At 35.9% G+C, this 25,376-nt stretch overlaps 1 protein-coding gene across 1 annotated transcript in view; it reads right to left on the reverse strand.

Moving 5' to 3' along the window:
* LOC144450429 (ATP-dependent RNA helicase TDRD9-like) overlaps positions 1-23,423 on the reverse strand; it is a 29,451-nt gene extending 6,028 nt beyond the window's left edge. The window contains exons 1-31 of the mRNA XM_078141032.1: positions 23,200-23,423; positions 21,768-21,907; positions 20,744-20,892; positions 19,881-20,102; positions 18,995-19,117; positions 14,765-14,845; positions 13,984-14,148; positions 13,509-13,612; positions 12,861-12,916; positions 12,245-12,302; positions 11,891-11,975; positions 11,652-11,709; positions 11,193-11,297; positions 10,417-10,514; positions 9,903-10,034; positions 9,318-9,480; positions 8,399-8,462; positions 7,740-7,851; positions 7,432-7,485; positions 6,935-7,060; positions 6,392-6,499; positions 5,627-5,727; positions 5,270-5,362; positions 4,967-5,071; positions 4,522-4,654; positions 3,828-3,935; positions 2,968-3,075; positions 2,573-2,662; positions 1,868-1,987; positions 1,108-1,239; positions 36-152 (exon numbers count right to left, since the gene is read on the reverse strand). Coding sequence (XP_077997158.1) covers positions 36-152; positions 1,108-1,239; positions 1,868-1,987; positions 2,573-2,662; positions 2,968-3,075; positions 3,828-3,935; positions 4,522-4,654; positions 4,967-5,071; positions 5,270-5,362; positions 5,627-5,727; positions 6,392-6,499; positions 6,935-7,060; positions 7,432-7,485; positions 7,740-7,851; positions 8,399-8,462; positions 9,318-9,480; positions 9,903-10,034; positions 10,417-10,514; positions 11,193-11,297; positions 11,652-11,709; positions 11,891-11,975; positions 12,245-12,302; positions 12,861-12,916; positions 13,509-13,612; positions 13,984-14,148; positions 14,765-14,845; positions 18,995-19,117; positions 19,881-20,102; positions 20,744-20,892; positions 21,768-21,907; positions 23,200-23,378 — 3,489 coding nt within the window. The 5' untranslated portion in view covers positions 23,379-23,423. The remainder of the gene's footprint in view (positions 1-35; positions 153-1,107; positions 1,240-1,867; positions 1,988-2,572; positions 2,663-2,967; positions 3,076-3,827; positions 3,936-4,521; positions 4,655-4,966; positions 5,072-5,269; positions 5,363-5,626; positions 5,728-6,391; positions 6,500-6,934; positions 7,061-7,431; positions 7,486-7,739; positions 7,852-8,398; positions 8,463-9,317; positions 9,481-9,902; positions 10,035-10,416; positions 10,515-11,192; positions 11,298-11,651; positions 11,710-11,890; positions 11,976-12,244; positions 12,303-12,860; positions 12,917-13,508; positions 13,613-13,983; positions 14,149-14,764; positions 14,846-18,994; positions 19,118-19,880; positions 20,103-20,743; positions 20,893-21,767; positions 21,908-23,199) is intronic.
* Between the last annotated feature and the right edge of the window lie 1,953 nt (positions 23,424-25,376).

Genomic DNA, 25,376 nt, shown 5'->3' on the forward strand with positions numbered 1-25,376 from the left:
GTTGTCGAATAGCACCCCCTAGTGGTCAAACTTACCCTGCCTTTCTTCCTTCCCTGTTCCAGAATTCTCATGACAGTTTCTTGTGGTATTTCTACCCAGTGTTCATCCACACTAGCACTGATATCAGCATCTTCTCTTTGTTCATGGTTCACCTGCAAGAAAGAAGTACAGATGACATCAAGAGATATAGTCAATAGATAAAATATATTAATCAAATCAAGACATATTCTCAAAGACAAAATAGCCCATATTCCTATTAGCCATATTTTGGTCATTTGCGAAAGCACAAAAGCACCAAGATTTTGGAAAAATGAGGGCTAACTTAAAAAGCAGTCCGTGAAATGGGTGTAAATGATTTCCTTGATTTCAAAAAAATTGAAACATGGACTCAGAAGTAGATTGTGAAGTATTTGAATTACACAAGAATGTTATCAACATCTGCCATAAACATTAGGAAAGGATGATTTTCAAATATTCTACAGAACTGAAACAATTCTGAAAAACATTGAGTGAAAATTTGTTGTCAAATAGTTTCCCTAGTGGCCAAATTATCATTGTTTAATATTACAACATAATGAGGTTGCATCAAACATAATATTCTTACAGATTCTTTCTTTGCTTTCATTCACCACTTAGAATTTATTCAATTATTATTAGAGTATACCTCTTTCTTAGCTGACACAGTGTTCAAATATATCATATTTCTAAGTTCTGTAAAACCACATCATATTTCTAAGTTATCTGACAACCAACCTCAGAGCTGTAAAGTTCTGTAAAACCACATCATATTTCTAAGTTATCTGACAACCAACCTTAGAGCTGTAAAGTTCTGTAAAACCACATCATATTTCTAAGTTATCTGACAACCAACCTCAGAGCTGTAAAGTTCTGTAAAACCACACCATATTTCTAAGTTATCTGACAACCAACCTTAGAGCTGTAAAGTTCTGTAAAACCACATCATATTTCTAAGTTATCTGACAACCAACCTCAGAGCTGTAAAGTTCTGTAAAACCACACCATATTTCTAAGTTATCTGACAACCAACCTCAGAGCTGTAAAGTTCTGTAAAACCACATCATATTTCTAAGTTATCTGACAACCAACCTTAGAGCTGTATGGTTCTTCAGCCTTTTCTGCAAACTCCATACGGATGAGTAGATCATTGATGTTCAGTTGTGGTTCTTTAGTTGTGTCGATCAGATCAATCCGTAGTGTGTTCTGTACAATGGAATAAACCTGAAAACACACACACACATATTAGATTATTACACGAAATATGAAAGAGAGTATTGTAATACCTTGTACGTAATCTACAGAATTGTCTGTCCACTTGTCTTGGATGGCAAATTGTGTTGACTTATTAAATTTGATGAGTGTTTTACCTTAAGTTTTCCAACCTTGGTGACTGCTAAGATGTAACACAAGTGTCAAACTTTACTTTTGATCACCTTACATCAAAATGAAATCAACAATACACAGCTCCGTAAATCAGTGCAGTAAGGTCGTATCAAGTCAGTCAATTCCTTTGTCTCATCGCTTCTTGCCTGTAGTAAACTTGACATTTCAGTAAGCGAAACTGATTACATCATTGTAAAAAATGACACTTACAAATATTAGATGAAATACACAACCATACAAAACTAGATAGTAAACTTTATCCCTAGTTTATACTACAGATAAACAATCCAGTCCCCAACCTCCTCCCCATAGTAACAATAAACTCCTCTCTACATATAAACATGCACACACACATGCACACCCCCCCCCCACACACACACACACACACAAACATGTTTCCAATTTAAGTCTCTGAAGCCAGCCATACAACTTTATTCAGACAGATATTACTTATTTGAATCCTTACATTTGCAAACATAATCTTGTTGGATACCAACTGTATCAGTCTATCCTTGGCTTGTGGCATCCATCTACCATCTGGCAGTCGATAGAATGGCTTGATACCTTGCAGAACACACTCAAACGCCTGAATTAGTCAAACAAAATAAACATTTTCTCATTTGTTTCATAGATAAATTTACAATAAGTACTCAAGAAATGTGTATATCGAGTTAAAATTGTTTGTGACTGTAGTCATTAGTATATCTTAAAACAGTAATTTTATATCCACAATAGAGGTAAAAAGTTCATTTTTAGATCTTTACTAGACAACTGTACTGCTTATTTGATGTACTGTAAAATTTGGATTCAGAGTGACTTATAAGACTGAAAGAGCTGGTTGAAAAATGCTTCTTTTTGTGTATTCCTATTGTAAAATGTCACAAGTCACTATAATAAACTACTACTACTACTTACTACTACTACTACTACTACTACTACTACTACTACTACTACCACTACCACTACTACTACATTATCTTGAATCTTATTTTTGCCAAATAATGTACACTGTATATTATCAAACCAAGGTAACAAGGTGGATATATATTTTTGAATCAGCTAGGTTCAAATATGATCATTTCAAACTTCAAACTACAAGATTAAAAAAAAAAGTTAAAATTTGAGAAATGAGAGAAAGTGAATTCATCACAGACATGGAGTATTTCCTGACCTGGAATGGAAGCGTCAATAGTTCTGGTGGAATTTCTCTAATCTTTCGTCTTTCCACAATCTCAACATTCCCATAGTCCAGGAAGAATACCTGTAATACATGTAATAAGTTGAACATTGTACCAAGTAATCAACCTATATATTACACACCTCAATGTACACATCCTATCTTGTCATTGTTTGAGATAGGAACATCCAAGACACTTAACAGGTGCAGGTGAAGCCACATTACCCATGGACAATGCACATGGAAAAGTATTAACTACTTGCATTAATGATAAAATGCTTTGAAATTTTGACAATGCATACCAAATGAAAATCACAATCCTCACAATATTGCCCTTTGAGACTTTGAACTCTGGCTCTGTAGTTTTTACAGACATATTGTTACTTTACCTCTACAATATTGCCTTTGAGACTTTGAACTCTGGCTCTGTAGTATTTGGCTTCATCTTCATAGGGAGCCAAGCAGAAGTGTCCATTCTGTAGCTCATTTGTAATTGGCTGAAATAACAAAGCATAACGTCATTTCAATACCAATGTATAGAAAGATGCACTATGTCCTTATCAAACATCATGTAGATGTGAGTTCTAGATCTGATCATGTTACATCTCAACTGCCATTCTTCGTCAATCATTTTCTTATCATATACATATGACTTCCCATTTCAAGATATTTCACAGACAGGATAAATTTAATAGACTTGCTATCCCTATATCGTATCCCTATACTGTTGACTTGGACTTCTACATGTATTATCTTGTAAAATGAACCTCTACTTTACCAGTATAACAAATAATTGCACACGATCATTTTACTCTTCCACGGTTAACTAGTTTGAGTTCACTGCCAAGTACCTTAAAATTTGTGCATTATAATGCATTTATGAAACCTATCTTCATCTAGCCTGAAAGAGCCCGTTGTTGCTTCCACTTATGTAAAAAGTTCAACTACATAGCAAGTGGTTACACAAGCAGACCAATGAATGGCCCTTTCAGATTTATCTGCATCTTGACATAATTTTGAGACATAAATGGCTCTAGACTAACAGTACAATACTGAACTAGACTGTACAAAAACCATGGTGTCTAATTCTCTTGTCCTCCATGTTCTATTAATTTAGACATATATATTATACTTATACTGTTTGTTGCAAATGAGTTATTGAGATCCAAATTGAGTCTTTTAAGACAGACTGTCCATTATAACAGAGTACAGAATATAGAGGTTTCAGTATATCAAGTGAACAATTCACCTTTAGATCATATCCATCACATTGGTTGATTGTAATCATCAACTGTCGTAACTTTTCAAACGTTTCATGGTCGCCATAGTGTGCCCAAAAACGATTGGCTTCCACCACCTATAAACACATACAACATAACATATATTAATATTAGCTGTTATTTATATTTAATTGTGTAGCAAATTCTCAGTTGTACATACTTATACAGTTGACAGTTCCATTGTGTGATTTTTCAGAGAACTTGTATAAGATGAAAATAAACAAAATAGGGTATTACATTCTCACTGGAATTTCCCTCCACTTTACCGGTACACGTACTACCACTTCCATGATACTATTTTGAGAAAATGTTTCCATTGCTTGCATGTTGCCAAACTGAGTTCCAAATCTTTACATATTTGGATTTATCAGAACTAACTACTGGAAACTGACGGCAAAATAGATGTACACTTGGAGACAGCGAGAACTAAAGAAAACGATTGTCTTTGACATATACGAAAAACTATCCCCTTTCCTTTCTACTAGAAGCCTGAAAACCATGTTTAAAATTACTAATGAAGGCAAGCATAACTCTATTTTGTGATCTACAGCCACTACTAAGTCTAGTCAATTTTCTTAATTACCGGTAGCTCAAGCTCAAAAAATACTTTAGAAAGAATATCAGGTGAAAGGTGAAACCTTCTCCTGAGCTGCCTTGACTGACCTCTGTAACAAACAGGTCAATCCAGTTCTGGTCAGGTGCCGGCAATGTCACCTGTCTTGGTCCACCACCATCCTCTTTGATCAGTTGGATTTTTTGAGAACTTGTAGTTGATTCATCACACATCACTCCAACTCTTTGTAAAAGTTAGAACAAATCTCCACTTTACACACAAGATAATTTGTACATTTTGTGTTATGATGCTATTGCACGCAGCCACCATAGACAATTACACATGGGAGTATATCGCAATGGCGCTTCACAAAACAAAAGCATCTGACTTATTTCATCACAAGAGGGCGCTATATAACATGCTATTACATTTATTGCTCCTGGAGAGTGGTAAATGATAATTCCAGTAACAGGTGGTAGACATAAGACATTAAAAAGTGGTTCCTCCATAAGCAATGATGGTTACATTATGTAAATTAACATTACACAAATTTACCTGTTTGTTCTGAGTCTGTTCGTTTGTGAGAAGTCTTTGTTCAAAAGTTTCTGGTCAGCTGGTGATATCTCTGTCAACTGGAGCTCCATTCTCATCCTTATATGCCTAGCATGTGAAAAGGTTTTTGGAATATTTTAAATAACCATCATGAAATTAGAATCTTAATATTACATTATCCAACCCTAGGCCAGTTATGCCTCCACATGTAAAACTAAACAAAGCAGAATTTTTTCTTTACATTGTCATTCTTTGTCCTCAGCTGTTGAAGGCAGAAAACCGTGGTTATGAAAACATTTACTATACCTCATCTTGACAGCTAGGAAGACAGCTGGCAATACATTATTGTCAGTTGGTTGGCCATCAGTAGAACGGGGTCTTTCAAATTCAACATAACATCTGTAAATTAACATAGTGAGAGTACAGTCAGTGGAAATTTACTGGGTCACATAGTGAGTGTTCAGTCAGTGGAAGTTTACTGGGTCACAGAATACATTATGTACAAGTCAATGGAAATTCATGGGACCATGAACATACGCCTGGATAATACAAAGTTTAGATTATCACCATGCACACTGTATATAGTTGTCACTTTTGGCACAGAGTGATCCACAACAAGCATACATGTCCATATACTACTGTACAACTCAATATAACTCTTACCTTGTGTCTTCAAAGTACAATCTCTTTCCTTTCCCACACGGTCTGAAGATACTGGCTATTTGGTTCTTGTATAAGTGTCCCATGGGTGGCACTCCTTTAACCTGACAAGTAACAGCATATACCATAAATTTTAAAACATGAATTATCAAAAGTACTTGGACATGATTAGAACAAAAGTTACATTGAGACTAACTTACCATCATTTTTCTTGTCATGTTTTACAATGAAATTTCTAAATTCTAAACACATATTATCTTTTACAATACATATTTAATTTTCCAACTATAATACAAAATGTCAATATTACTAAATCCAATTATGTCTTCTAGTATCTGATTCATAAATACAATTCATTCAGAATAAGAACACAAATTTAAAGTCACTGTAAGAGGTCCAATAGGGAACTTGCAAACCAGCCATGTTGAATGTTGCATCATGGGAAATGGGATAATAAATGCTGATCAATTAGTATTGTAAACAATATTGTTACATCATTTGTAACCACAGGTAATCAATTCATAGGTACCCTGATCATTGTATGTTTATTTTATCGGTAGCTCCAGATTAGGTATTATGATAACCACAGATAATCCCACAGTCCTTTGCGTCTGAGCATGGTCAGTCTGGATTGCAAGTTCCTTATTACCCACTGATCTTTGTTATATTATACAACTTTACAAGTGAATGCAAGTTGTCACAGTGTGCCTGCATTATTACATGATCATAATTGAGATTTTAATAGCGTTTACAATTTGTTAGTGTTACCATAACAGTAGTGAGAGGATCTTTGCCAGACAGCGCCCTCACAGCTTCTGCTTCATCTGCAGGTCCACATACAAAGTAGTTGGGATAGAAAGCACCACAGAGTACAAGCTGTACCACAACAGAATACAAGACATGAATTGTTTACTATTACTTGCATCAGTATACACATAATACCGGTATCTACACTTTAGAACAATATCAAAATCACTGCAGTACGCATATGAGTATATAAATGTTCCATGTACACAAAATGGTGTCACCACACTTATGTTTAATAAATTTGCCATTTCGAATAAACGTGCAACAATAACAGAATTCCCATGATATTTCAGTACTCAAGGTATTTGTATTTCTTATACGTGAAATGTTTCCTGCTCCACTTCATGTATAATTTTTGTCTCTAAAATTGTTACTAGGAATTTTTAACACCTTGATTGTAAAGTTAGTATTTGCATTTAAAACATAGTCGATGTGGCTTTGAAAAGGACAGCAACAACTTTGAGAGAAAGGATGAGACTAGAAGACAATGACTTTGTCTCTCACCTTAAGTATGAGTAGATCCTGTACAGGGTCTGTGATGTACATATTTCTTTCCATATTAGGACCCCTTGGTACACGTATATTATGTCTAGCCAGTCTTTCTTTCAGCTCCTTTGCTAGTTCTGCCACCTAACACACACGCACACAAAATATAGGTCAAGTTAATCCTATCACTATTAACATGCACTTTTAGCTTGGAGAGGAGAGAGGAGGAAAGAGGAGAAGAGATGTGAGGAGTATTAGTGGAAGGGAAGGGAACACAACACAACACAACACAACACAAGAGAACTGTGATATTTTGTGTTGCCATCATTACTCCTAATCAATTTAGTAAAATACTAGTAACCATTTTATATTTTCATCTTATAGCTTGTGGTCTTTGTCAGTTCCATTACTTCTGTAACCCCTCCCAACACACGTCAACACTAACTAAAACCCAAAGTGGAATTCACTGCATAAAGATTTGCAATGACTAAACATAAACTGGTCTGTTTACTTACTTCCTTTATCCTCTTGATTTGAATCAAATTCTTCCTACCCCACTGTACCTCAGCCTGGAACAAATCACACAGTGTTTGATTTAATACAAGTACAATATCAAAACACGAGACCAGAAAACACTACATATGCTATATTCCCAAGACAAATGATTGTGTACTTTGGCATTCAGCTTCTACAAATAACAGAGACGATTTCAATACCTGCCTAACCCTTCACCAAGTAGGATGACAACTTCCGAGTAATTTCAACACACAATAACATCTACACATATCGTATTTTATATTTTCACTACCTATATTTGCCCTACCTGTCCTGTTCTTCTGAATTCTCCACTTTGCACTCCTTCTTCCCAGGCTTTGTAGGCATTCAACATGGCTATCAAATCACTGAAAGACCAGTCAGCCCATGCCATCTTGGATCTGACAGTGAGCATAATAACAACTGTTAGTCTCACTTGTTAAGACAATTTGACAGCAAATATTCAGATATATCATTACTGTGTATGTCTGAACTGACCCAGACAAGAAACTTTGCATCAAAGTGGCTTGCATCCCTTATGTGAACTTTGACCTCTCTACTACACAACAAATGGGGAACACATTTATCACTTTTATGAAATTTTGACAACTGATTCAGGAGGAATATCTACATGTTTCCAGCCTTATAAAAGTTACGATGCACAAAAACAGGCAGAAACATAAATTTGTTCATAATGATTTTGTTAGGAATAACTCTGTACAGAAAGCTGAAAATGAGAATGTGAATCTATCAGTCACATATGTTCAATTGACAGATTGGTAAATCCGTCATTGTACATCTCACTGACTTCATTGGCTGAGTGTTATCAGAAAACTGGTGTACAAGGCTTTTCAGGCCAATACAGTTACCATGGTTACTGAGTTGTCGCATCGGGACTAGTTCTTGTAGCTTCATACATCTCAATAAGACTCACACAAGACAACGTACCTGTATGCATCTAGCTGTGCTCTAAATGGTTGAGAAAAGAAACTCTGGAAGGATAATGCTGCACCTGATAAATTAAAACAAGGAATAACAGGGTTGTAATGTGATGACAGAGATATTGATTTAAATCTCTACTGTTTATGGCACATACACTTAAATGTGATTCAAAATGCTCACAATCACTATTGCTATTTTGCTAGATGACATGTTTGGGAAACATATTCTTGTTTTAAAACATTGAAAAAGCGTCTGCAAACACCTTAAAATGACCTTTTTTCAGTCAGTTCCCTTCGGATTTACTTCAAGAGTTTTCAAGTATTTCCGGTCCCACCTAGACCACAGGATTTTGTGACATCATAGAGGGACATCGTTAGCACATAGCCTATGATGAGCGTAGTCAACGGGTGAATAAAACTCAACAGCATTGTGAAAAAATACATTGCTGGTGGTTGTAATAGACATCACTAAACAAAAACTACGGTCTACATGTCTTATTAACCAACATTTGCCGATATTTACTCACACTTCTTGACTAATTGTCAGTGTCTGTGGGTATAAATGCTAAAATATTATGTCCCCATATTATGGCAAAATAAATCAAAACGGCTAGACTAGATATACATATACTGCCATCGATGATCAGCAACGATGTATCCATGCACAGATTCAGATACTTTTTAAATACTTTATTCAGTGAATACTTTATCAAACATCCAAAACATCATACAAAGAAGAATGACACATGTGCAGGCAATTTTTTTTTTACAACACATCTAATAATTTTGATCAAATAATTTAAACATTTTGGACTTCTACTACAATGTATGGTTGCCCCTAGGGTACCCATGATAAGGAACAGCAGATATTGCAGACATCCAAACACATGACCTAACACCAGTCACTATACAATAGATGCCTCTACCTATGACAACAGCAGATTCCAGACACCCAAACACATGACCTAACACCAGTAACTTTCCAATCTTAATGTCCACTGGTAGTGAGGCCAGTACTCTCCCAACAAAGGTCAGATCACCATCATGGGGGTTGATAGAGCTGGATGAAACAGTTGATAAGGCTCCAACCTATGAATTCAGACAGGTGGTAACAATGTATAAGTGAATACTGATATCAAACAAAATATACTAATTTCTGAGAATAAGTAGATACATATTTTGGAATCATGCATTCTTTATCTATCCAGGTATGGATGTATTGCAGTCAGCATTAATACAGTGTTTAATAACTAAAACTGAACTCTACTTATAATAGGTTACAATAAGAAGAATGGCTATAAAAAAACATGCATTAACACAAGGACAACCAGGCTTGCATGCACACAGACACATGTACAGACACAGACATGCACTTGTGCAAACATGCAGACACACACACACACACCATGTTCTACATACATGTATACATGTATATAAACACATACACCCCCCCCCCCTCCCCTATACACACACACACACACACCACACACAAAACACATTCATATTCTGACCTCTTTCAGCAGGAGTATAGTCCTCTCGATGTCATCCAAGTTAGGTGGAGTCAAAGCCAAACCCAGAATAGCTTTAGGTTCACCTAGATCTAAAAGTTTTACTTGTAATACCAAATGTTCTAGTGGACATCGCTGAAAATAAAGAATTAATACAACAAAATTGATAAGGGTGATCATCAAGAACATATCTTTGATCAACACAGCCAGCTAATCAACTATTCACATTAAACATCAATAATCTCCATGGTTATCAGTTTTCTTTTATTTAATGTGTCTGCTTGCAAAGATTTTTAGCCACTTACAGTCAAAGGCCTCAATATAAATGGTTAATAAAAAGTTACTCCAATTCTTTTTTTTTACCCAGATACACAGCAGAAGTGAGTTTAGTCTTGCTGCTAGACCCCTTGGGCTATTCTGCTCACTATGAAGGCGACCAAAGGTTGCACAGCCCTCGATTGCACCTTTCAGAAGGAAGCCCAAGGTTTAGCAGCTAGACTAAAGTGAGTCCACTTACAGCCATTTCAGGAATGCCATGTTCTTTAATGTACCTGTCCCAAAAGTAGGTTGTAATCATACGATATACTTTACCAGATGACACTCTCCCAGCACGACCTGTAAAATAAAATAAAATAAAATAAATTTATAATCATAAAGCAAAAGACAATTCTTTTTCAGCACATCACTTGCATAATTTCATTACTACTTTTCACTTTGCAAAATTTATCATTTCAAATTGATATCTATGAAATAACAATAGTCTGCCCTGAGAGATTCACAAAGATATTCAAAACTATTAATAAAACAACATTTCTACAGAACTGTGGTCAAGTTAGACAATATTTGAACAGTAAAATACCAAAATCTGCATTATTTACTATAATACTGCCATACACATATACTATACATCCACTAATTATGAAGTTGTTATTATTTACAACTACATATTTACTAGTAACACTTTACTTTTTGTAATTTTTCTTTCCATTTTTTTATTTTATGAGAGACCAAATGTTAGCTTAAGGCCAACCTTTAAATGAGAGCAAAGGAAAGACCTAATGTCTTGAGATAGAAGTGATTCCAGTATAACTGAAACATAGAATAAAGTGAATTTTATTCATCCAAATAAACCTAGTGACCACACTGAACTGAAAGTGATTGAACTAGGAAATGAACACTCATGTGTAGTTGGTTACTACCCACACAGTGCTTGATTAAACACCAACATCAACACTGCTGTAAGACAGTATTGCCTAGGTAGAGTATCTATAAGAACGAATCACAACATATTACCTTTCCGTTGGATTGCATTTGCCTTGGATGCCCAGTTCAGCTGCAAACTCTGATAGTTAGTTTCAGGATCACACACAAGACACTTGATCAACATAAAATCTATAACTGAAAAAGTTCAGATAAAAAATACAAGACTTAATAAGTGTGAATGTATGACTTGATCTTATCATGACTTGTATTATTATGACGTGGTATAACACAGTAAACATACACTACTGAACTGGCAGATTTGAATGAACACCATCACCTGATATTTAAGCTAAAATATCAACTTGGCTTTATACACACAGTACCGTGTTCATGGGTTACACAGCAATAGCACTTCAGAGACACATTAGTTTGAAAATCAAACTACCTTATACCACCCAAAACTTTGTCATAGCAAAGTCTGTTCCTCATTTTTTTTAAATCGTTACAGAAATCTGCTTGTTCACCATCTTGTTTTCAAGGACTACTTACCATATTTAATGTCTGGCACTGTGATGGAACTCTCAGCAATGTTAGTAGCCAGAATTACCTAAACATGTAGAATGAAAGAAAAGAGATGAAGCAGTTTACACAATAAGGTGTTGAAAGAAAAATTATGTCCAGTGGAACAACTACCCAAAACATGTAATACTCGTATTATGAAAATAAAGAAGTATGGAAAATACGAAGAATTGTAGTTTATATATAGTGAGGAGACATTTACAGTTTACCTTTCTCCTTCCCTTCTCTGACTTAGTGAATACTTTAGACTGTTCTTCTCTTGTGATACTAGAATGTAAAGGCAACACCCATAGTCTGCAAGACAAGTACAAAAGTACAGTATAGTACATGTAGTCCTAAGAGATATATTTATATGATATGATTCCTTGTATTCGGTGTACTACTACAGACCCTTGCTATGTGATGCCATTGGAAAGTTACAATTATTTCATCTAAGTAACAGGTAACAGCAATACTAAAACTGTATCACACTGTACTCTGTTATCCATTTGTACCCAACTGTACTGTTTTCAAAGTTCTTTACTCAGGATTATACATAATTGTCAATAAAAGCGCTAACTTACCTGTGTGGGATTAGATCACTGTTGAGGCATTGATACATGTCATTGATCTCAATAATGCCTGTAAAAATAACATAATGTATACATGTGTATTTGACTATCAAATCTATCACATGGTATTTCAAACTAAAGGATGTTAGCTATCATTGCATGCCACTCACAACAAGTCTTCAGAGAAGACATAGCTCCCCTCCCCTCCCTCTCCTCTCAAATACTTTATTTCTGTATGACTAACACATGAAATTGATATTTTTTGGATAAATTTTGAACCACAGGGTAAATGTGTGGATTAAATACATGTATACAGATATTGACAGAAAGGTCATATATGATAATAATAAAGTGACAGATAATTGCCTGTATAGCGATATGAACATGCATCTCATCTGTACGTGCCTGTATCTTTTATGCACTTGAAATATTGCACAAATGATGGATATTTTACACCAAATATAGCCACCATTAAGTACGAAGTGATGTATGAAGGGAACATAATGTACCATAAATGGATAATATGTCCCTCGTCTTGTATCACATTTGGACAAAATTTGAAAGAAATTGATCACACTTAAATATTAATGTCAATTTAATGTCATGTCATATCTTACAGACTTCATACCTGGAAGGAAAACAAGTACAGTTCCTCTGTTGGCTGGAAAGTTATCTACCCTTTCCCTACACAATGAAAAAAACAAAACATAAGACGTTTAATCAGATATGAAATTCATAATTTATCAAATTGTTATCTCTCCTCAAATCCTATGCATACACTTCAAGTCTGACCAATGTGTCATCGATCAGCATTCTAAAAATAGCATTCTCATCACAGTCTCCCACCATCCTATGGCAACTGCTCACATCATGTAGAGTTCCTCCATGTGACAATGTTATGGAATGAACATATACTCTCTCAGCAGTATGTACCCTGTCAGTAACATTCCATCAGAATAGTGAAGGTTGATGGTAACCACTGACTGCTTATGAGATACTACTTCAAGTTTGTTTGCTGTTTTCAAATTAATGAAACAAGTTTTAGTCTCCCTTTGGGGGAAATAAGATGTCAATTATTGATTTTTTAATTATCTTAAACTCCCCAATGATAAAACCTCTATGTGCCATGTATGGGCTATGACCTCTGGAATACAGCTCACCCCCTTTCCAAAGTTATGTACACCTGGCATACAACTTTAGTCTGTTCATAAACAACAAATCAATCCATTCCAAATTTTGATCAGAACACCATAATCAGTTTTCACACATTACTCACTCTTGGTCCTGTAGTTCCTCTCGATCAAACCCTAGAATCAGCTGTCTGGCAAGTTCTCGTGCTTCGTTTGAAACACTAGGTTTATCTGATTCAAGAAATGGCATCTGGAAGAACAAAAAGATATGATACTCAAATGTTTATATACTGCCCCATTAAAGGCACCATTCAGATAAGTATACAAATCTAGGTGTGAAAAACAGTTGTCTGCCAGGGCTACAAAAAAAGTTGGTCCAGATTATTAAACGAACAATCTCATGTCATACTTATGGCTCCACTGATAGGATAACACTAATGTGAGAATCTGGGATGGAATCCATTGCCTGTAACAACCACAGTTGAAAAATATACTTCTGTTAGCCAAAGAGACAAATTCTATCCCAATATTTCAGCCACCATCAACTTTTGTTCTCAATTATCAAACAGTAAGAAAGATATCATTACTTTGAAACTATTTATATAATACTCATACACTGACCTGTCCCGTTCTCATCTTACAAATGTCCTCCAAGTAGAATTCAGTGACATCGTAGGCTTTGCCTTCAACGTTGACAACAGGAGCACTTTCTAGCTCACCTCTGACTGGTAAAGAGAAGTACTGGGAAAACAGATCACTGTCTATGGTGGCAGACATCAATACTACCTGTGTATAAAAATAACAGACATCAATACTACCTGTGTACGGAATGACAGTTAAAAGACATTGAAATGCTACATATAGCAAGCACTCTTTGTACATTCATTAATATAAACCCAGACAAGTATTGCTCAGTTTACTATTTTGTCATTCCTATATGTAGAAAAGATCAGCTGTTCCTACATGGGCACATCATTGTTAAGACTTTCTCACTTTTTCTTACCACAATCACACATTGGTTAACTTGACATTTCATGTTCAGTCTCCTCTCCTGCAATTGTTTGTCATTCAATGATCATACATGAAAATGTATAAACAATCAGCAAAACATAGACTAACACTACTAACACTAACAGTCAACTGATAGATTTAACAATAATAAACTCATATTTTCCTGTTCTTAGTTTAGAGAATCAAAGCACACAAATTACCATTATTATATTGATATTTTTAACATCACCAAATCAAACACATACACACATGTTGTCATGACAGAACGACCAGGGCATACATCATTCTATTTTATTTTATGGTGCATTCAACTTGGCTTGCAAGATGTATAATAGTAGCATATATTGTTAACCGATTAACACCAGAATTGGTGCTCAAATAAAGTGAATACCTTGACGTGTCTTGAAGTGCTTCTGAGTAATTTTCTTACAACAAGTAGACAGAAATCAGAATCTTGATCTCTCTCATGAACCTGTAGTGATAGATACAAAGATTGTATGAACTGAATCACAGACTTTACATAGCATAATTTGTATAACACTTTCAAATTATACCGAGTACAGTGATGCATCCAAGTTTGCATATCATGTACCGGTACTATAAATACAATGGATTTCAAAATAAACATGATATAATAAAAATAGCGCAAATATTGCGTTGCCGCACAACTTCATGTTCAGGGCAATGATAGATATATAATTTTTTGAAGATTTAAAGTTGTAACCAAAACAAAATTTTCATACCTAATTTCCATCATCATAATCCAGCCATCCTATGTTGGAAGTGTACAAGACAAGTATAGCAACATCCTAATCAAACTTTAAAGGGATGTGTCTACAAGGTTTTGTACTTCTTTATTTTTTAAAATCAATTTGGAACCAAGTCATACCAATGTAACAGGTTTATCTTTCTTGGTTGTCTTATTGTAATATTGTAAAAGCCAGCTACATTCAGTTTATATGGGTAGGTGATGAAACAGCTGTCTTACAATATATTACATAATCCAGTCATAAACCAAACTGGCCATGCTACAGGCTTTACCACCAGAGGAAATAGTAAAGTAAACATTATAGTTAATTAACAATGTACTGTTCTCACTGTGTCAGCTATTAATGAGGACAAATCTACACATTCTCAACAAAGTTAAGCTCGATCTACTGGGTAATTTCAGAGTTGAAGATTTTTGAGGAAAAGCAATGACAAAGAATAACACTTCTAGAAACAATCCTCACCAAGTTTCAAACTCATTCACTTAGTATTTTTTGAGATATAAGTTTTTGACCAAAATTCACATTTTTACACCTTAATTCCATATCACTCATGGAATCATGGTATGCTTAACATATCTTCGTCCATACATCCCTAAATGCATTTCCATTAAATTTCAGCCCAATCTGCTCAGTGGTTTTGGAATTATAGATTTTTAACCAAAAAGACACATTTTCAGCCCTAATTTGCATATCACTGATGGAATCATCATGTCATGAACAAATCTTACTTTACACCCCCTAAAGAATGTTTCCACCAAATTTCGCACCAATCTGCCCAGTAGTTTCTGAGTTTAAAGGTGATTCAAAATGCTCACATTCACTATTGCTATTTTGCTAGACGACATGTTTGTGAAATGTATACTGGTTTTAAAACTTTAAAAAAGCGTCTGCAAACACCTTAAAATGACCATTTTTCAGTCACTTAACTTCGGATTTACTTCGAGAGTTTTCGGGTATTTCCGGTCCCACCTAGACCACGGGATTTTATGACGTCATAGAGAGACATCGTTAGCACGTAGCCTATGACGAGCGTAGTCAACAGGTGAATAAAACTCAACAGCATTGTGAAAAAATACATTGCCGGTGGTTGTAATAGACATCAGTAAACAAAAACTACAGTCTCCATGTCTTATTAACCAACATTTACTGATATTTACTCACATTTCCTGACTAATTGTCAGTGTCTGTGGGTATTAATGCTAAAATATTATGTCCCCATATTATGGAAAAATAAATCAAAACGGCTAGACTAGATATACATAAACACTTGTAATGTCGCGTGTTTCACATTCAGTGACTTTTATTTATCTCATGTTTTATTATTTGCCGATAAGAAGCATCACAATACCATCAACACACAAGACACATCGACGGCATATTTTAGCCTACTATACTTGTACTCGCTGATGTCGCCTTTTGAACGGCGCATTTAGTAACAAAGTAAACATATTTCATCTCGAATAGATATACTAGCTATTAGATTATTCATATTATCAGCAATAAAAATTGTAAAGAATTACGAAATTTCGTGAGTTTCGTGTTGTCATTTATATGACTTTAGCAACTCGTCTGGAAGAAAACTTGTATGGTTTCCCTTGTTGCGATATCATACAACAAGCCTATTTAATATTCAATAGAAGAATGTTGTAACGAATCATAGTATTCGAAGTATACAGTTTAGGAAACCAACAAATCAAATATCGCGATGTGTATGATTGGACAATATTGATGTCGGCAATCAAGGTCGTGACCCCAGCACATGGTTATCGGGAAAGTCTGCAAATTGATATTAGACACGTTCGCTTCGGTCCAATTTCTCAGTGTTTGGTTTGACGTTAGAGGCATTATTTCTGTACGACTTTTGCAATATATCTAATTAATAAATATGGATTATTTTAACACGTGGATAAATTCAACCCGAATGTGCTCTCCGAGTCCATACGTACATACACTACTTCACTGTCTTCAGCTTTGATCGGCGGAAATCCCGGAACTATCCTACGTATATATACTGCTGCGACCGCGGTGACTGCCCGCGAAACAAAACTTGACAACACTACCCACCTACCGATAATCAAATATATAATAATCACATGTACACCGTGATAAAACACGCAATAATTCGAGTCCCCAACACGTCAATGAGCCCTACGTCTGTTTAGTCCGACTGCGAGTTTCAGAGGTTTTACATGGATCTCAGACTCGGACTAGAGTATCGCGCCCTAGACAGCCCTGGCAGAAAATAATAGATGAAAACTTGCGTTCACAAGCCAAACATGTGACAATACAAGACCACAACGAAAACTGTGAAACATTTACAGGTCACTCTCATTTTATATATGGACAACAAAATTAGGTCGGCCACAGTTCCATTTACATGCAAGGCTCGGAGCGTGATTCCATATGCTTGGAGCAAATGGAATCAATTAGTGTACTATGGGACCAACACATATATTGTGGTACTGCATGTACTGATACGCCTTCTTGAAGTTTCCCATGGGTACGGTATTCTAATACCTAGTATATTTATTCGAGATGAAATAAAAGGCGACGTGAGTACGAGTACGTATAGTAGGCTAAAATATGCCGTTCTCGAGATGCCGTCGACCCAGCTTCGATGCGTCAGAACGCTTCTAAGCAAATGATAAAAAATCAGATAAATAAAAGTCATTGAATGTGAAACACCCGACATTACAAGTGTTTATGTATATCTAGTCTAGCCGTTTTGATTTATTTTGCCATAATATGGGGACATAATATTTTAGCATTTATACCCACAGATACTGACAATTAGTCAGGAAATGTGAGTAAATATCAGTAAATGTTGGTTAATAAGACATGGAGACTGTAGTTTTTGTTTACTGATGTCTATTACAACCACCGGCAATGTATTTTTTCACAATGCTGTTGAGTTTTATTCACCTGTTGACTACGCTCGTCATAGGCTACGTGCTAACGATGTCTCTCTATGACGTCATAAAATCCCGTGGTCTAGGTGGGACCGGAAATACCCGAAAACTCTCGAAGTAAATCCGAAGGGAACTGACTGAAAAAATGTCATTTTAAGGTGTTTGCAGACGCTTTTTTAAAGTTTTAAAACCAGAATACGTTTCACAAACATGTCGTCTAGCAAAATAGCAATAGTGATTGTGAGCATTTTGAATCACCTTTAAGTTTTTTGACCAAAAATCACATTTTTTGACCCAAATCACACACCCGTGATGCGATCATTTTGATTTGAACAATTTCCCAACTAGACACCCAAGGTAATGGCCCCACCAAATATCATGGCAATCGGTCCAGCAGTTTTTGACTTTAAGTTGTTTACACACATACACACACACACACAGACAGACAGACAGACACTTTGCCATGCCTATAGCACTACTGAACCTTATCAGTTCAGTTGTGCTAATAAAATTGTAAATTTTTATATTTCTCACTTCTGCAATTGAGAAATTGACAGTTACATTGTAAAATAGAAGGTTCAGATCAGTGTTCTCTCTACTCTGGTTTGTCCTGGTCGGTATCAAGGATCAAACTGTTCTCCCTACTCTGGTTTGTCCTGGTCGGTATCAAGGTCAAGGATCACCTGAACTACGGTAACTCTCAAACACCAAGTTTCAACCATTCCTATCCTTTACATAAACAAGCAACTTGATATTGACTTTGAAATATGAAACATACACCTTTTAGTATTCTAATAATAAGTATCAATAACTGACCGGCACTTCTTTGACACTGGGGAGAACCCCGTTGATAATTGTACTTGACATCAAACTACACTTTTTCACAGGAATTGAACTTAGATAGATGGACAGCTACCTAAAAGAAAACTAAACTAAACTTACCTCATCTAGGATAACATGGGTGAATTGATTCATGTTCTTGGTGTTAATCAGTTTCTGTAGTAACACACCTGTAGTGAGAAAGGTCAACCTTGTGTCATCTGATGTGCACCTATCCATGGCAACCTGACCAAACAATTGAATTAAGAATATGTCACATGTAATAAAATAAACTCCTGGCAAGGAAAGAAATTCCTGTGTTCCAAATTTTGTAACTTTCCATGTTCTGTTGAACACAACATCAATGCAACACAAAATTCCTATACTCAAGCAGCTATGCATGTATGGTAAAATAAGTAAGCCATCTGATTTTTCTTTTAATTCAATCTACAATAGTTCATTTATGTATTTAAACATTAGGGTTTTAAAAATGACCCTTTCTGATACGTATCAGTTTCTGGCTCAAAGTTTCTGTACCAAATACATGAATACTGAGGTGAAGTTTGAAACCATGGTTTGAGACAAAAACACATGTTTTACATTTTGCCAAACTAAAATAATGATCACGAAATAAAAACAAAAATTCAGAGTTGCCAAGATATTTCTTTTACTCAGTGTGTTTGCTATAGTTTTAGAACCATGGAATGAGAAAGACATGAAATCTGGTAGAACTAACAAAGTTTCCTATTACCAAACACACTCATCAACTTGGTAGATGAAATGAATTACAAAGGTTACAACACAAATATCAAGCAGTTCCATTACAAATGTAAGTACAGACCATTTCAAGAACTTTTGATCTGGTCTAGTCACTAAACCTTATCAGATGAGACATATTCTATAGTTTCCTTTACATTACAGCCCAACTTGGAGGTAAACATTAACAAAATGACTTGTGTAGAATATACGTTTGTACAGCTTTTTAACACACACACAAAAATTGACTGACCTGGTATCCGACTAAACTACCTAGTTGCCATCCTCTTTCATCAGACACTCTCTTGGCAATACTGATGGCAGCAATACGTCTTGGTTGAGTCACCACAATGTTACAGTATCTGTTTTCTTTGACATAATGATCCAGAATGTACTGTGGTACTTGTGTCGTTTTACCACTACCTGTAGACCCCTGTATCACTGTCACCTGATTACTCTCTATGGTGGTAATGATCTGAAAAGTTCAAAAGGTCACATGACTTACTGGAAAGTTTTTACTAGATGAATAAACAGATCTGACTCACTCACATCAAACTAAACATGGGGATGGTTGGAAGTGTGGTTGATATGCCACTTCCAAGTTGTAGGCAGGGGTGTATTTCTACAAATGCACATTCTTAGAATACCTCATATATGTCTGATTTACACTTGAGTTTCACAAAGTTGTACTTTCATACAAAGGCTGTCGAAATACCATCATGACACCAATATAAGCCATATTTTTATACACATTATTACATGACTGACTGAATGCATGCATCCATCATGACTTTGCAGCCAATGAAGGTTAACAACACATCCTTACCAGTTCCATATATTGTACTTTGTATCATCATATACCATTGGAAAAAGTACAGCCAATGAAAGCTATCAACACACCTTACATGGCCCTGATTTCCCATTCTGTGTTATCCAACATGATTGGATTATGTATACCTGACTATGAAATCTACAGCCAATAAGGGATACCAAGACATCCTTAGTTTACCTGGCCCTGATTCCCTCTTCTGTGTTATCCAACATGATTGGATTATTTATACTGATAACACAATCTACAGCCAATAAGGGCTGACATTAACAAGACATGGTCCTTACCTGGTCCTGATACTGTGTTATTGGTAAGTCGGGACTATAGGTGTGATCAAATCTGTAATGTTTGTATACATCTGTAGCTAGCTCTACTGGTTTGTCACCTGGAAATCCTAATGCATCATAGGCATCTGAGGTGCTGGCAAAGTCCAAATCTACAGGGGATAAAACACACAACAATTTCTGATATCTAAGGGTCCTGTAGCATATTATATGGGAAGTTGGCAAAAGTTCCAATCTAATTCTAGCAGTATGTTATGGGTTCTGATATCACGTGAATGTATTCTACATCTTATTCAGTATATCGATGATGGTTCCAGAAATAAAGACAACCATGCAGCATATTTGAGAATAGTGTCATTCATGGTGTGATGATAAATGAAGTACAGACAGACAGACAGACAGACAGACAGACAGACAGACAGACAGACAGACAGACAGACAGATAGAGACAGACAGACAGACAGACAGACAGACAGACAGACAGACAGACAGACAGACAGACAGACAGACAGACAGACAGACAGACAGACAGACAGACAGACAGACAGACAGGCAGGCAGGCAGGCAGGCAGGCAGGCAGGCAGACAGACAGACAGACAGACAGACAGACAGACAGACAGACAGACAGACAGGCAGGCAGGCAGGCAGGCAGACAGACAGACAGACAGACAGACAGACAGACAGACAGGTGGCAAAGACACATACACATACACATAAAAGGCCAATGTATACATGTATAGGTGTATACAGATGGTCAGACAAACAATACTTTTTCTAAAACATTACATCACAATAACCCTGGAAATGACAATAGCTAGAGATTCAAATACCTTTGAGAATGACACTTGTAAATTAGTGTTTCTGTTGATAATTTAGGTAGCCAGTAACTTGTAACACTTTCAGTTTACGACACAGATGTTCTACAGTAATGATTCGACTGATTTGACTCTGGTGAATTTTGATACCTCCATTTCATACCAAAACTTGCTAAAAGGGGCTGGAAAGTTATACTGAAGACTATAAGTACCTGACAAGCCACCTCTTTCTCTGCCAAGGCCAGGCAAACCAGGATCATCTTCTACTGCTAATCTCAGCTCACGCTGTCTTTCCTCTTGTAGATATTTCTGGGCATACTCAGTCTGTTTAGGATTATTTTCTCTGGGATTCCTAAGTAAGGAACAGTAAATACCACATTGGTTAACCTACTATGACTGCCTATGTTGTTGCCATATTAAACTTGCATGTGTTCAATCGTAGACCCTGGGTGGGGGGTCTATGGTTCAATGTGTTAGAAACTTGTATGTGTGCAACATGTTATGAACTTGTATGTGTTCAATGTGTTATGAAAAGAAAAAACCTTACTTTTCATTATAAAATGTATCAGTTATTCCAATAAATTAAGTCAAAATTGTTAATGTATATTTAGTGAAAAGGAAATGTATAGTTGCTGTTACTATATTTCATTTTTTTAAACTCTTTATTCCCACAATCTCCTATCCTGAACAAGTTTTACAATCTTGAAGTAAATTTGAAAACTGGTTATTCTTTCCTGATGTAGGAAAATATTCAATTCAAGTCAACTCTTAAAACCACGGCCATCAGAACCTTGTTGTTGTAAAATTTCACTTTCAAAATAATGATTTGTTTCAGCACTGTGTAGGGTCTATGGTTTCAGACTGACTCTGTGTACTTAGTTGGGTCAGTAGATGTTAACATTCACTGCATAATGTTGGGCAAATAGCCAGTGAGTTTGTTCTAGGATTAGCAATCTACTAATTAATGCAAAGCTGGTAAACTCTGATATTAAGACAGTGATAAGCAGTAGTAAATAGGAAAAACAGTGAGAGGAAAATAATAGTTATGATGGCATAGCAATATTTAAAATTTTACTTGAATTATAGAGAAAATTAAACAGTAATATGTTACGGTTTATAGGGTTAGGGTTAGGGTATTAGAAATCTGGAAAATCGCAAAAAACAAAATTATTTATTTGTCTGTTCCCTGTGGTGTACCTTTACAATGATGATACATGTACAAGTATTTAGTATATATGTACCAACATTTGGGAAGTTACATTTAAGTTTATGAACAATAGTCACTATCAGTATACTATCAGAACATAGTTACTTGTGCAGCAGACTCGTATTGTTATAGACAACAAAAAACCTTACCCAAATTATTGAATCGACCCTATTCGTCAATAAAACACATCCTTTCTAAATTCTACACTCGTCCCACATGTTAATTTCCGTTGCCAGTGACGACTGATATGCATACCTTTACATGTATATAATGAAATTACTATAGATGCATGGCATATCTCAGAATATCAGATGTGGTAATGTATAGTAATGTAATCCACAGTTACAATCTTGTATCAGATAACAATGTAGGTCACTCGATTGAAAATCACACATACTGAGTGCATAAACACACAGTCTACAGCATGCAGAGCACACCTTCTAAAGTTGGGGATGAATGTCGTTTCTCGTTTCCGGTATGCGTCGCCAGTTTCGGGATCGAGGTAATGACCTTGGAGTTTGCTTCGGGGAATAGTGGTGGCCTTTGGCTTTCCCACACCGATCTTGAACCACTCGTCGATCTGTTCGATACTTATGTCACCCGTTAAGTGACTCATATTGTTGTACCAACTACCTAAACCACTTGTAGAATCAGCATCTGTTCGTCTCAGTGTATCGCCATATTTGTTAAAAACCACATGTTTTCCGGTTTGTCATTTGCCACTAGGTGGCGCTAAATTTTCCTTTGGACTCATGTTTGTTCTCCTACTATGCAAAAGTTGTCAAATTATAATATGCCGGAGAAATTTTTTTTGGAACATCAGTAGATTTCCTATAACTCCTTGGGTATAAGTGCATTGGCCAAATTCATAACTTAGGCTCGAGAAGTATTACCCCGCCGCACAGAGCCAAGTTTACAACTGATACGCCGTGTCGAGGAGCCCTCATGCATCGACCATCTCGTGGTCTTTATCTGATAAAATACAATTTCCCACATTTTACATGTAACACTTTTTGACATGATTTCTTTCTCTTTTTGCTACACTACTTCAGGTCTGTGAAATTCGTAGTTTGTGTGCACTTTAATAGGAAATCATGTCACACGCCCATGTTCCGAAGTAGACTATTATTATATTTCCCTTCAAAAGTTCCAAAAGCGCGCACCCAGAATTTAAAGCGTCGGACGCCGCGAACACACTTCAGTCTGTTCGTGTTTGCCGTAGTGTAAACATTGCCAAAAGACTTCTCCGCAGAGCGTATCGCTCATCAACGTGATTTCAAGCACGACTGAAGAGACATTGGATCTAAGTTTTATTCTTTTCCTGTTGATAGTGTTTCATCACCGGGTAAGTTAATTTTAAGTAAATATATATGTATATATTTTTATTCAAGAAATATCAGCGGTGTAGTAAAAATTTCCATAACGCGCTACCTTGACGACGAACTTCATAAACAAAGTTTTGTCGAAGGCGCCCGATGGTATACATATGTTACGAATATTCGATCTAATACAAAGTGTTTTCGACCAACAGTTCAAAGTTTAATATAATGTGTCTGATTTCTTATTCTTTCGTTTTCAGAATTATTAAAGATGATTGAAAAGAGAATAGAAGTCGTAAAAATCCACAGATGTGTGATGAAAACATTTTTGCAAGATCAAAAACTGAAAACCACGGCCAGAATGAGTACTGGAGGAAAGCCAAAGTGGTGGTCCAGACAAATGAACTTGTTGTGGAGAATGGACTTTTTGTCTACGATGGAATCTCCACCATGCATGATGAAACTAGACATGCCAAAAGATATCGGACCTGACCCGTTCAGTGGCTGGGAAATTAAAATTACAACATACAACGAAAGAAGAAGAAGAAAATTGTGTAGGCCTAAGAGACTTTCTGCCTCAACAAAGGCGGAACTGAGTGACGTAGAATCTCCATCTCCATCATCAAAGCCCGAAAGACGTAGTTTAAAAAGAAAGAGAGCTGTAATTGATGATGACCACGATAACAACCAACAAGACACTATCATTCACACAGACAACAAGAAACTAAAGTTTAAGCAAGTTGCTGACGATAGTGAAATATTTTTCTGAATCTATACGATGGAGATGTTGTGATATAGAGATTATTGTTCTGAGTTGATGATATAATGGATGTATCAGTAATACATGTCATACCGACAGAACTCAAGTGATTGCAATGTGCGTCGATGGCTAAGACACTTCTCAGATCGGAGTTGTCAAAGTCGAAAGCAGAGGAGCGTCATCGCGTCACGTCTGCACGTCAGCAGAGTTGGGATGGAGTAGCACGCCCTCTAAGTCAGAATATGGGCTGACTTCGTTTGTGCTGATTTCCTCTGTAATTGAGTGATCCTTTCTCCGCTGTAATTTAACAATGTTCCATATTTGACTTTGAAATTTTATTGAAGCAATCTAACTGTTTATTGTATATAACATAATAGAATATATGTATTGAGCGATGGAAATGAAATATTAAAATACATTTTGTGTTTTCAAAATATATTGGAACGTAAGCTTATAGTATGTGTGATTGATCAGGCGAAAAAGGGTAACAATGTTTTCAATAATATACCCTGGAGAATATATTGTAACTACCTGT

The sequence above is a fragment of the Glandiceps talaboti genome, chromosome 2 (genome assembly GCF_964340395.1).
Source record: "Glandiceps talaboti chromosome 2, keGlaTala1.1, whole genome shotgun sequence".
NCBI lineage: Eukaryota > Metazoa > Hemichordata > Enteropneusta > Spengelidae > Glandiceps > Glandiceps talaboti.